The sequence below is a fragment of the Bradysia coprophila genome, unplaced genomic scaffold (genome assembly GCF_014529535.1).
Source record: "Bradysia coprophila strain Holo2 unplaced genomic scaffold, BU_Bcop_v1 contig_538, whole genome shotgun sequence".
In the NCBI taxonomy this organism is placed as follows: Eukaryota; Metazoa; Arthropoda; class Insecta; order Diptera; family Sciaridae; genus Bradysia; species Bradysia coprophila.
This window is the reverse complement of record NW_023503785.1, coordinates 340,802-354,044: the sequence shown is the minus strand read 5'-3', so window position 1 is coordinate 354,044 and position 13,243 is coordinate 340,802. Positions and strand designations below refer to the sequence as shown.

The 13,243-nt window shown below is 37.5% G+C and overlaps 1 protein-coding gene across 3 annotated transcripts in view; it reads left to right on the top strand.

Annotated features, from left to right (window-relative positions):
• The window catches only part of LOC119083016 (protein eva-1 homolog C-like), a 316,459-nt gene that overhangs the window by 209,795 nt on the left and 93,421 nt on the right, over positions 1–13,243 (top strand). For all 3 annotated transcript variants that reach the window (XM_037192653.1, XM_037192654.1, XM_037192655.1), the window contains exon 6: positions 12,023–12,161. In XM_037192653.1, the coding sequence (XP_037048548.1) occupies positions 12,023–12,161 (139 nt within the window). The remainder of the gene's footprint in view (positions 1–12,022; positions 12,162–13,243) is intronic.

Below are 13,243 nucleotides of genomic sequence, written 5' to 3'. Positions count from 1 at the left end.
TTTGTTTTGATTTGTTTTGTTTTGTTTCACTTTTTCGAAGCAATGTTGGCAACTTACAATAAAAGATCTCACAGAATAATTTCGTGTGTATGAAAAGTCAATGCACACATGATTTCAACTTCTAGGATTTGTATTAAAAAATCAATGTTGATGTGATCATTTTCGAATAAATGTTTCGTGAGTGCAGTGGTGTTATGTTTTCGTTCGAATAGAAACCATGTTTCGAAATATGTGAACAATCTGCAAGACATTTTTTATCTCAATTATATATTGTTTTAGAGAAATGCTTTTCATTTTCTGTAAAACCACGATTCCCGCACCTCCTTGCATACGTGGTGGCACGTTCATGTGTTAATTATAGCAGCGATTTCATCATTTATGCTATTTAAGATGAGAAAAATGAGCGCTCAGCTCAGTCATATTAATAATTCCACTTTTTCAGGATAAATAGAGGGTCTAAGTATGATAAAGTGTGATAGTGCGTTCGTTACGAAAACCGTTAAACGTTATACATTATGCAAGGTGTAATCTAACCTAATGTGAAAATCGTATTTAAAGTAAGATTTATTACGTAATTATGTTGCGGCAGTGATACGGATTGAGGTATGATTTTAAATTTTCATTATGCGGTTTTATTCGTATTTACGAGCAAAGAGAAATTGATGGAAGTAGGAAGAAAAATACTCACCCAGCGAGAAGTCAGAAATTAGACGTTTCTTTGAATAATACTTGGACAGGTTCGCAACTAGAGGACATATAAGTAGGAAGTATGAGACGATTTTTCTTGATCTCTTCTGAAAACAGGAGGGGAACAAGAAGAATCGTCTGAATTCCCTGCAGTTCTATAGTTCTAGGATAGGAAAGACTGAGGGCCATGAAGACATTATTTACTTTCATGAACTGACCTCTGGTGAGTTCAAAATTGTTAAAAGTCAAATGGTTGCCGTAAAAATTATCAAAAATGTAAAAAATGTCTAGTTTAGGAGCCATAGGAAAAAACGTCAATCGCATTCCAAAAATAGAACTTCCATAATCCATGATCAGAAATCAAGGAGAAGTATTGTCTGTGCAAGAAACACTAGAAGCAGTAGCCCAAATCATAGCTACGTATCTTTTCCTCTGAACAAGGAATCACCAACAAAGTTGAACAGATGCGAAAATGTAATAATTTCTATCGAAATCGACGTGATTTAATTCAGATTTTGTGCTTGCTAAGTTTGTTTAACAGTGCTTAAAATACTTGCCAAAGCCACCGAAATAATGACAATTTTATGATGACCAATCATGTAAACAAACAACAATAGCACACATACAAGTGCAAAAAATACGAATCACAACACAAAACGAAGAGAAAAAGGAAATTGAGAAATGCAGAGTTTCGCGCGCTTTCTCAAAACGTAAGTTACGTTACACTACACATACATCCATGTGATCTTTCCTCATAAAGTTGCTTTGACATTACTTATCTACCCTATATTATATCGATGGTTTTACCTGAAAAACTTTAATGTTACCAAAAAAAATCTGCGTCACACGTGGCAGATAAATTTTCTTGTAGGTCTGTTCCTGCCACTTTGCGACGCAGATTTTTAGCCCTGTACGAAGTACGAAGGGGCTTATAGGATTACGATGCCGTGTGTAATGGGTTGTGATATAGTTTCGTTCAACGAGAGGGGAAATCAGGGGAAATCAGATGGCGTTGCGAGTAACTCTATGATAAATTTGAATATTTGTATGGAGGATGTAAGATTTTTCTGAATTTAAAAATTTTGGAGTACGGAAATGGAGGTTTTTGATTTTTCTCGTTATAAATAAAACGTTCTGCATCGTTTAAAAATAGTTCCAGTGAATAATTATTTTTTCTTGAAATTTCATGCGGAACTATTTTTATACGACAGAAAACATTTTAATTTTAACAAGAAAAATCAAAAACTTTGATTTCCGCACTCCAAAACTTTTAGATTCAGAAAAATCTCACATCCTCCATACAAATATTCAAATTTATCATAGAGTTACTCCTAGCGTCATCTGTTAGTCTTTCTACATACATGCAATTTTTGCCAAAAACAAGATGGCGAAAATCACAACCCATTGATGGAATTCGAAACAGACGGTAAGGGCAAAGTGTTTGCCTATGTTCATAGATGACGAATCCGCAATAAAAATTTTGTCCGTCCGTCCGTCTGTCACGTCGACATCTTGAGTAAATCAAATCCGATTTCAATTTTTTTTCCCTGAAAGATAGTCAAAATAGTGAGGCTAAGTTCGAAGATGGGCGATTTTGGGTCGACCCTTCCGAAGCTGGGGCCCAATAAGTGCCTAACTGTTTTTCGACGATATCTCCAAAGTTGGCCTCAAGATGAACTTATCGAAAACAAAAGTCATGATCAACATCAGGGACGATAGAGAAATCAAAATTGGTGACACTGTCATTGAACGAGTCGACAGCTATGTATATCTAGGACATAAACTGAAGTTAGGTCTGGACAACCAGACTGCAGAAATAAGACGTAGGATTGGTCTTGCATGGGCAGCGTTCGGAAAACTCAGACTAATTTTCAAAAGCAAAATGAATAATAGTCTGAAACGCAAAGTTTTCGACACTTGTGTCCTTCCAGTGCTCACTTATGGAGCGGAAACGTTAACTTTAACGAAAGCATCCGAAGATAAATTGAGAGTGACACAAAGAGCCATGGAACGGAGTATGCTTGGAATAACACTCAGAGACAGAATGACGAATCAATGGATTCGACAACAAACCAGGGTCGTTGATGTCATGGAAAGAATAGCATCTCTGAAATGGAGCTGGGCGGGACATATTGCAAGAAGGACAGACGAACGTTGGACCAAAAAGATCATGAACTGGCGACCATATAAAAGACGAGCTATAGGTAGACCACCAGAGAGATGGACAAACGGAATTAAGAATATTGCAGGTACAAACTGGCAGCAAATGGCAATGGATCGTACGAAATGGAAAGAAGTTGGAGAGGCCTACATCCAGCAGTGGATAGAAACAGGCTGAAAAAGAAGAAGAAGAAGAAGAAGAAGAAGAAGTTCATTTTTAAAATTGCGCAGAGCGCAATTACGAAAGCCCGTACGAAGTACCTCTCAAATAAAACCAACAATTTACGACATTATTTTAGAAACCCAAAATTTTTTGCCAACTTTCCATTGGGTATTCAATTACCTCTCAAATAAAACAAAAATTTGCAAAATCGGATGATATTTACTCGATTTATGTGCAAAAAACACTTAGTGCCGAGTAGCGGCCTTGGTCCAAGGGTCCAAATTTGAAACTTTTTTCGCCATCATTCTATTCGGCATTCAATTACCTTCCATAAAAAACTAAATCTAGCAAAATCGGATGAGATTTACTCGATTTATGTGCAAAAAACACTTAGGGCCGCGTAGCGGCCTTAGTCCAAGGGCCCAAATTTGAAACTTTTTTCGCCACGTTCTTTTCGGTATTCAATTATCTCTCAAACGAAACAAAAACTAGCAAAATCGGATGATATACACTCGATTTATGTGTAAAAAACACTTAGGGCCGAGTAGCGGCCTTAGTCCAAGGGCCCAAATTTGAAACTTTTTTCGCCATCATTCTATTCGGCATTCAATTACCTTCCATAAAAAACTAAATCTAGCAAAATCGGATGAGATTTACTCGATTTATGTACAAAAAACACTTAGGGCCGAGTAGCGGCATTAGTCCAAGGGCCCAAATTTGAAACTTTTTTTTGCCATCATTCTATTCGGCATTCAATTATCTCTCAAATGGAACAAAATCTAGCAAAATCGGATGAGATTTACTCGATTTATGTGCAAAAAACACTTAGGGCCGCGTAGCGGCCTTAGTCCAAGGGCCCAAATTTGAAACTTTTTTCGCCACGTTCTTTTCGGTATTCAATTACCTTCCAAAAAAAACTAAATCTAGCAAAATCGGATGAGATTTACTCGATTTATGTGCAAAAAACACTTAGGGCCGAGTACCGACCTTTGAGCCCTCCCAACAAGCCCGGGTTGCATCTTACCCAAAAACAATGTTCAGCAACTTTGTTCTACTCGTCAATACCTTTCATTTGATATATCACAAGCAGCTATCGCGTGCGTATTTCGGTAGATATCGTCGAAAGACTGAAAAACACCTATAGGGCCCTAGCTCTGGAAGGGCCGACCGTACCATGCCCATTTTCGAACTTGACCTTACTTTTGTCGATACCAATCAGGGAAAAAAAGAATTTTGAGAAAAGGTTGTGATTTACTCAAGCTAGAGGGGTCACAGACGGACGGACGGACGGACGGACGGACATTTTTAGCCCCGTACGAAGTACTGGGGGCTTATAAGATTAATATGCCGTTTGTAACATGTCGAATTGGAAGCAGCCAGTAAGGGCAAAGCATTTGGTTATGTTCATAGATGACAAATCCGCAATAAAAAAAATGTCCGTCCGTCCGTCCGTCCGTCCGTGACCCCTCTAGCTAGAGTAAATCACAACCTTTTTTCAAAATTCTTTTTTTCCCCGATTGGTATGGACAAAAGTAAGGTCAAGTTCGAAAATGGGCATGGTAGGGCCGGCCCTTCCAGAGCTAGGGCCCTATAGGTGTTTTTCAGTCTTTCGACGATATCTACCGAAATACGCACGCAATACCTGCCTGTGATATATCAAATGAAAGGTATTGACGAGTAGAACAAAGTTGCTAAACATTGTTTTTGGGTAAGATGCAATGTGGGCTTGTTGGGATGGCTCAAAGGTCGTTACTCGGCCCTAAGTGTTTTTTGCACATAAATCGAGTAAATCTCATCCGATTTTGCTAGATTTAGTTTTTTATGAAAGGTAATTGAATACCGAAAAGAACGTGGCGAAAAAAGTTTCAAATTTGGGCCCTTGGACTAAGGCCGCTACTCGGCCCTAAGTAGTTTTTGCACATAAATCGAATAAATCTCATCCGATTTTGCTAGTTTTTGTTTCATTTGAGAGATAATTGAATGCCGAATAGAATGATGTCGAAAAAAGTTTCAAATTTGTGCCCTTGGACTAAGGCCGCTACTCGGCCCTAAGTGTTTTTTGCACATAAATCGAGTAAATCTCATCCGATTTTGCTAGATTTAGTTTTTTATGGAAGGTAATTGAATACCGAAAAGAACGTGGCAAAAAATTGTTCAAATTTGGTCCCTTGGACTAAGGCCGCTACTCGGCCCTAAGTGTTTTTTGCACATTGCTCGAGTAAATCTCATCCGATTTTGCTAGTTTTTGATTTATATGGAAGGTAACTACCAATACCAAAAAATACCAAAAAGAATTTGGTGAAAAAAATTTCAAATTTGGTCCCTTGGACTAAGGCCGCTTTGTGGCCCTGTATGTTTTTGGCACATAAATCGAGAATATTTCATCAGATTTTGCTACTTTTTGTTTCGTTTGACAGATAATTTAATACCGAAAGAAAATTGGTAAAAAAAGTTGTAAATTCGGATTCCTTAGATTCCTTCCATCGTAAACTTTTGTTTTATACTTGAGAAGTACTTCGTACGGGCTTTTGTAATTGCGCTAAGCGCAATTTTAAAGATGAACGGGCTTATTAGGGCTAGAGACGTATAATGGTTTCGGGCAAAATAGGTTTACGGGTCGTACGGGGCTCAGTCGCAGCACACGCTCCGACTGTTCTGATGCCTTGTTTTTATTGCGGATTCGTAGTCTATGAACATAACCAAATGCTTTGCCCTTACTGTCTGCTTCCAATTCGACGTGTTACAAACGGCATATTAATCTTATAAGCCCCCAGTACTTCGTACGGGGCTAAAAAACACTTAGGGCCTAGTAACGACCTTTGATCTTACCCAAAAACAATGTTCAGCAACTTTGTTCTACTCGTCAATACCTTTCATTTGATATATCACAAGCAGCTATTGCGTGCGTATTTCGGTAGATATCGTCGAAAGACTGAAAAACACCTATAGGGCCCTAGCTCTGGAAGGGCCGACCCTACCATGCCCATTTTCGAACTTGACCTTACTTTTGTCGATACCAATCGGGGAAAAAAAAGAATTTTGAAAAAAGGTTGTGATTTGCTCAAGCTAGAGGGGTCACAGACGGACGGACGGACGGACATTTTTTTTATTGCGGATTCGTCATCTATGAACATAACATAACATAACATAAATGCTTTGCCCTTACTGTCTGCCTCGAATTCGACGTGTTACAAACGGCATATTAATCTTATAAGCCCCCAGTACTTCGTACGGGGCTAAAAAGAATCATCCACATTGGTTAAAAATTACTCAAGTTAACGATAACGAGCCCTCAACGATTTTTTGTTACCCACATTTAACGTTTTTCATAGCATTTCATACATTTTCAATCACAATGAACCTTTTTGTTACCCACATTTTTCGGTATTTTCTGGTGTAAGACCCTGACTTTCAGTCAAGGGAATAATAATTTCGATGCATTTTTACATGAAAAACATTGGAAAAACATGTGGTGACTCCTTTGTTACTGACATATCTCCAGAACGAGCTCACCTATTTTAGTATGTTACATACTTGGTCAAGTAATTGAGTCATGATTCCACGAATTTGAATGTGTGCGAGAGTATATATCTGAGTGTGAAAGTTTGTGGAACGAGTGGAGCCGAAGGCGGAACGAGTGGAATAATTCACACGAGGATATATACGAGCGCACTCATTCAAACAAGCGCATATGACTCACTTATTTGACAAAGTATGTAACACATTTTATCACATTAGCGTTCGGTACCGTTGAAACCACAACAATAAATTTTGATCACACATACACACAACACGTAAGACACCATCGATCAATTATTTAGTTTCTACGATTTTTTACATAAATGAGCTGCACAAAATTCAACTATAAAATTATTTGCACCACACAATTTACGAGAACATTTTATTTATTCATCAATGGCAACTGTTCGCTACAGTTGAAAATCTAAAACATTGAATTTTGAGAGAACAGTTAACTAAGCAATAGCCAACCATGATCAAACCATTGATTTATCGGCATACACTTCGCCACATAAACAATGAGTTTTGAAATAAATTAAAATGGCCGCACTTTACCATCACAGTTAATAGCTGCAAACAGTGACCGTAAATTATTTTACCATCACTGAGTCGCGTTCAGCAACAACAGTGATGTCAAGTGACTCTTACGAGAGGTGGTATCATACACAGCAATGTCAACTTACCGGGCGCTGATGTGATAAAAACAAATGAAACGAGCCGTCAGAACAGTCGGAGCGTTCGCTGCGACTGAGCCCCGTACGAACCCGTACATCTATTGCGTACGCGACCCTAGTTCGTCGGTCGCCCTACTCTTACCCTAAACCTACTAACTTAAAATTCTTATGAAATGTGCACGTCTTAAAAATTGCGCATAGCGCAATTACGAAGCCCCGTACGACGTTCCTTTCAACTGTAACCCAAACTTAAAAATTTTTGCAACAATTTATATTAACCTATAAATACTTATAAATAAACATTTTACTAATAAATATGCTAGTATATAGCTCAAAAGAACTATCTACACCGTTATATAGCTCAATGTAGCTGTATATATTTATAAATAGATATCCATATTTGGGATGCTTGAAACACCCCACACACATAACCAATCACTTCCCACTGATCAGTAACTTTGTAAGTATCATTTTCACCGATTTCTATTGTTTTTACAAAAATCCAAAATGGCGGCCGACGGCCATTTTGTTAGGCCATTTTGTGGAAATTAGTACAGCTGCTTTACATTCAATAATACCTTTCAAACAAGAAAAAAATTTGAAATTCGGTCAAAGTTTACTCGAGATATTAACAAAAAACACCACCTTCACTGTACGGCCGAGTAGCCACATATAAGCTCACTCCAAGAGACCTAGCTCACGCTCCGGTGAATCGAATTTCATAAACTTTTTTTTCCCTGATTGGTACGGTCAATACCTATCTAATAAAGCAAAATCCATCTAAATACGTTCAAATTTGGCCAACCTACAAGCAAAAACGGCTTGCCGCCCTGTACCTAGTTCACACCAAGGGGTCTAACTCACGAGTCGGTCATCCAATTTTCATAAACTTTTTTTTGTCGATCGGTATTGTAAATACCTTTCATTTGACGTATCACTTACAAGTGTAGTGATTGAATGTCTGGAGATATCGTCGAAAACCAGTTAGGCACTTATTGGGCCCCAGCTCCGGAAGGGTCGACCCAAAATCGCCCATCTTCGAACTTAGCCTCACTATTTTGACTATCTTTCAGGAAAAAAAATTTGAAATCGGATTTGATTTACTTAAGATATCGACATGACAGACGGACGGACAGACGGACGGACAAAATTTTTATTGCGGATTCGTTATCTATGAACATAGGCAAACACTTTGCCCTTACCGTCTGCTTCGAATTCCATCAATTACACACGGCATCGTAATCCTATAAGCCCCTTCGTACTTCGTACGGGGCTAAAAACACCACCTTCACTGTACTGCCGAGTAGCCACATATAAGCTCACTCCAAGAGACCTAGCTCACGCTCTGGTGAATCGAATTTCATAAACTTTTTTTTCCCTGATTGGTACGGTCAATACCTATCTAATAAAGCAAAATCCATCGAAATCCGTTCAAATTTGGCCAACCTACAAGCAAAAACGGCTTGCCACCCTGTACCTAGTTCACTCCAAGGGGTCTAACTAACGAGTCGATCATCTGATTCCCAAAAAAAAAATTTTTGTCGATCGGTATTGTAAATACTTTTTATTTGACGTATCACTTACATGTTTAGCCTTTGAATGGCCGCAGATATCTTCGGAAAACGTTAAATCAGTTATGGGGCCCCAGCTCAGGAGGGGTCGACCCAAAATTGCCCATCTTCGAACTTAGCCTCACTATTTCGACTATATTTCAGGGAAAAAAAAATTTTGGAATCGGATTTGATTTACTCAAGATATTGACGTGACAGACGGACGGACAGACGGACGGACGGACGGACAGACAAAATTTTTATTACGGATTCGTTATCTATGAACATAGGCAAACACTTTGCCCTTACCGTCTGCTTCGAATTCCATCAATTACACACGGCATCGTAATCCTATTAGCCCCTTGCACTTCGTACGGGGCTAAAAACGAAAATATTTTTCGACTTTGACCAATTTTTTCCGCCGTTTTGGATTCAAATTTCAAAAAAAAAATGGACGTTTTTCTATAATTTATCCGTTGGAAGTACAATGACATCTCTTCTCGCTTGTGAATGAAAAATCATAAAAAAGTGGCATAACGGCCGCTCACGGGTAAACGATTGAGCTGCCGTCATTGCCCAACATCAATTTAGAATCAGGAATCGACACGGAACAACCTACAATCATCGTCAGAACGATTTTGTAAGTTGCACGAATTTTTGCCTAAGCAGGTCCACTAGAAACAAATGAAGAAAAAAAAATCGTGTGCGAATAGTCCCACAACTGATTCACACTCGGGTGCGAATAGTCTCACAATTGACTATTCGCACTCGTGTGCGAATAGCAAAAGCCTTTAATTTAAATGTGCCCACGCTTCCGGTAAAATAATTTAGTGCGAAAGTAACCACTTTTCAGGAGCTTTATAATAACACCATTAGTTAGAGGTGTGTCACATCACATACCCTATTGTAGAGCTATTTCCGCAGAAGTCCTTTTATTAACCGTACGTGTATGAAATGAATCACTTCTATGCTTCGGTTTGATAAACCATACGAGTGACATTGTTGGAGATTTCAATTAACCCGCATAAAGTTTATATTCAACTTAGTAGATTGATCAGACCTAACTCTAATTCTTATCAAATGAACTCTATCGAAGTTACACACAACATCCACGTATTAACCTATCGCCTTTCCATTACTACAGCAGATGGCAGAAACGGGATTTACATCAGAAGTATCGATCATTTTTCAATTGAAAACAACCGCTCCCGAAAATTATAATTCAATCCATATCCCCCATCCCCGGTACGGTATCCATACATAAAACATTGCCGTATTATACATAAGTATATACATCGCCGAGTAATGTCTTCTTGAGTTTCTTGAGTTTCTTGAGTTTGGCCTCAAGATTTATATGCTGAAAATATTCGAAATATAATTTATTGATAAAGTTGTTTGCTTTAATATTTAATTATGCATCGGCGATGATTGATTACGATTCGGTTCAAAGTTGTGAATTTGGGTCAGTGCCACAAGAATACTATTTATGCACAACTCATAAAGGATGATCGCATGAAATTAATGGAAATTTTATTATCTTCAAACTTCCAATACACTTGCTATTATTTCGCAAATTACGGTTTTCTGAATTATAATTGGGTGTGTCGGCTGTATATATATGTATGTGAACCGATTTTATTGTTCTGCGAAGACATTTTGGTGTTGCTTCTATACACTATGTGACCGGTCCACTTATGCCAATTCCATTCCAAGATTATCATGCTAATTCATCTGTCCTACCAAAGAGGATTATGCGAATATTTTCGTTGACCCATAAAAGAGATAACCGTTTTAGTTTGAGCAACAAATTAATATATTTATCTACGGTCAAACACAGAACAGGTCAACAAGCCGAAGAATAGTCGTTATCGCGTCTCAAAGAGACTCGCACGACAAAAAAAATTTAAATAGACACCAAACGAAATGAATTCGGGTCTTTATTTTAGATTCGTGCGGCTTACATCCAATAAGAATAACACACTTATGTAAAGCGTAAAGCATACAATCATATACGTCCTGCAAGTATAAAATTATGCTTGTGTACAGAGCCACAATACGGTTTTCAGCAGGAATCGTCAATTACAAACAAACTCTAGTCTAATTTTCACTGTCGTTGCAAGTTCATTCCGCTTAGATTCATGTAAAATTGCCAGTGGAAAGTAAGTTGTAAGAGCGAAGAGAGTTAAAAATTTGTAAATTTCTAGCTACAATGTGTGAAATTCTTAAAGCTTGAAAATTGACTGTTTAGGGTTTTTGTATGAGTATTCTCCACTCAGGTACCACTATAATGGCTCATAGTTGATTTTCTAGCGCCTGTAGCATAATCGACAAAATTTGATCGCACACAATATCAGTCAGTATAGGATACAATTAGATCACAGGGGTGTAACTTAGAACAATTTTTATTGTCGCTGCTTAGAACATTTTTGATTTTTGTACCAGCCCTGTTGAATGTCGTTCAAAAACATCGAATCGTTTTTTAATTTTCTGAATGTTATAGTTTTCGGCAACAACGATTTTCTGTTATAGTAACTTTTAATTGTCTTCGGCAATTGCCTAAAATCGATGGTATTTTACGACAATTTTTATGAATTAGATGCTCCAGAAGACAGAGCTCAAGTCTGGTAAATTTTTACAAAAATCCTAAAGGTCAAGGAGTAAACTGAAAAAATCTGAAAAATGATAACAGGTGGCGCTGCGCTCACCCCACTTATATACCATAAATGTTATTTTTCATAAGAACAAGAGAAATATCAAATTTGTAGAAATTTTTATGTTGATGATAGATAGACTCGATGTTGATTGAAGGCTATGTTACACTTTGGATGCATGATGTTCAAATTATTTGTGAGCTGTTTCTCTGGGAAAATCCAAGAAATTCTTCAACATCGTTTTCATCTTGGCAACATGATGATGCATGACAGACTCATTGACAGAGTGGTCACATTTTGAAAACCGTGGACGTTCTCCACAAGACATAGAAATTCCTGAAAATGATATTTCAGCTACCCTTAGCCCTATTTAATGGTTTAAGTTCATTTTTTGCTAGAAACTGGCTGTTAAACAGAGGACCTCTCACCATTTATTATAGTATCGTGTGAGTCTAATAAAACTAACGAAACAGTTACAGAATCTGTAATGCTTAAATATTGTCGCTCACACACAACCCCTCGCCACCTACACAACGAGCACACTATTTTCCTCTTTTTTTTATATTTCGTAAATGTAAGTGCCCACATAATAAAAGACAGTTTTAACCCCCGCTTCAGTATTCATTGTTACAGAACGTGGTGGAAGCTTGCCAAAAGAAAAGCCATTGTAAATTTTTGGCAGCACCGAAAACTCATGGCGGTGATCCATGTCCTGGAAAACGAAAATTTGTTGAAGTTGCATATAAATGCCGTCCATGTAAGTAGAAACACACAAAAATAAAAAATGCCAACCGAAAAATAATAATAATTTTACTGTAATTTTGAGTTAAGTAGACAGTTTGAATGATATTTTTAATCAAATTTATGGTGTGTGGCTGTATAACCAGAGATGTTCAGCAAATAAAAACAAAAAGAACGTTTCAGTGAATGAAATTTTTGTTTGTTGATTTTTCTCCAGTTTTTTTTATATATTTTCAATTTTAGTGCACACAGTGCCGGACCGGCCATACTCAGAATTTGGGGAATCCCTGAGTCGGGCGAAGACCCGAATGAGCTTTTTAAGAGTAAAGTCGAGTGCACAGTTCCTGAAAAATGGTTGAAATATGACTGAAAAATAGCATAAGGTCCACTGGCTGAAAAATGTTTGAATATTGTGTGGAATTACCTTCCAAAATTACCAATTTATATCCACGCGTTTAGTGGTATGGTAGATAGCGCTGCATAAAAAAGCGGTCGTATCCGATATTTCAAATTTTTGTATGGGAATTGCCATTCAAACGTTAATATCTCCGTGGTTTTTAAAGAATAAGAGCCAGATTTTGCTAGGTTTGCATCTTTTATTGAGTTTTATCGATTGGCATACTCATCTGTGCAAAATATTGAGTAAACATTTTCTTCTATGTATTTCAGACAAATGAGTATGTCAATCGATGAAACTCATTAAAAGATGCATACCTAGCAAAATCTGGCTCTTATTCTTTAAACACCACGAAGATGTTAACGTTTGAATGCTAATTCACATACAAAAATTTGAAATATCGGATACGACCGCCTTTTCATGTAACGCTATATAGCATACCACTAAATGCGTGGATTCTAATGTGGATTCTAATGGTATACAAATCCTGCGCTGTTGGTAACTTTGGTGAAAAATAATTACCGATATTTGTATACAATAAAAATAATAATTGGTAACTTTAGACTGTAATTCCACACATTTTTCAAAGAAGTTTCAGCCAGTCGACCGTATGCTATTTTTCAGTCATTTTGCAACCATTTTCAAGGACCGTGCACTCATCTTAACATACATTCGCAATGATTTATTTGTCAAATTTAAAT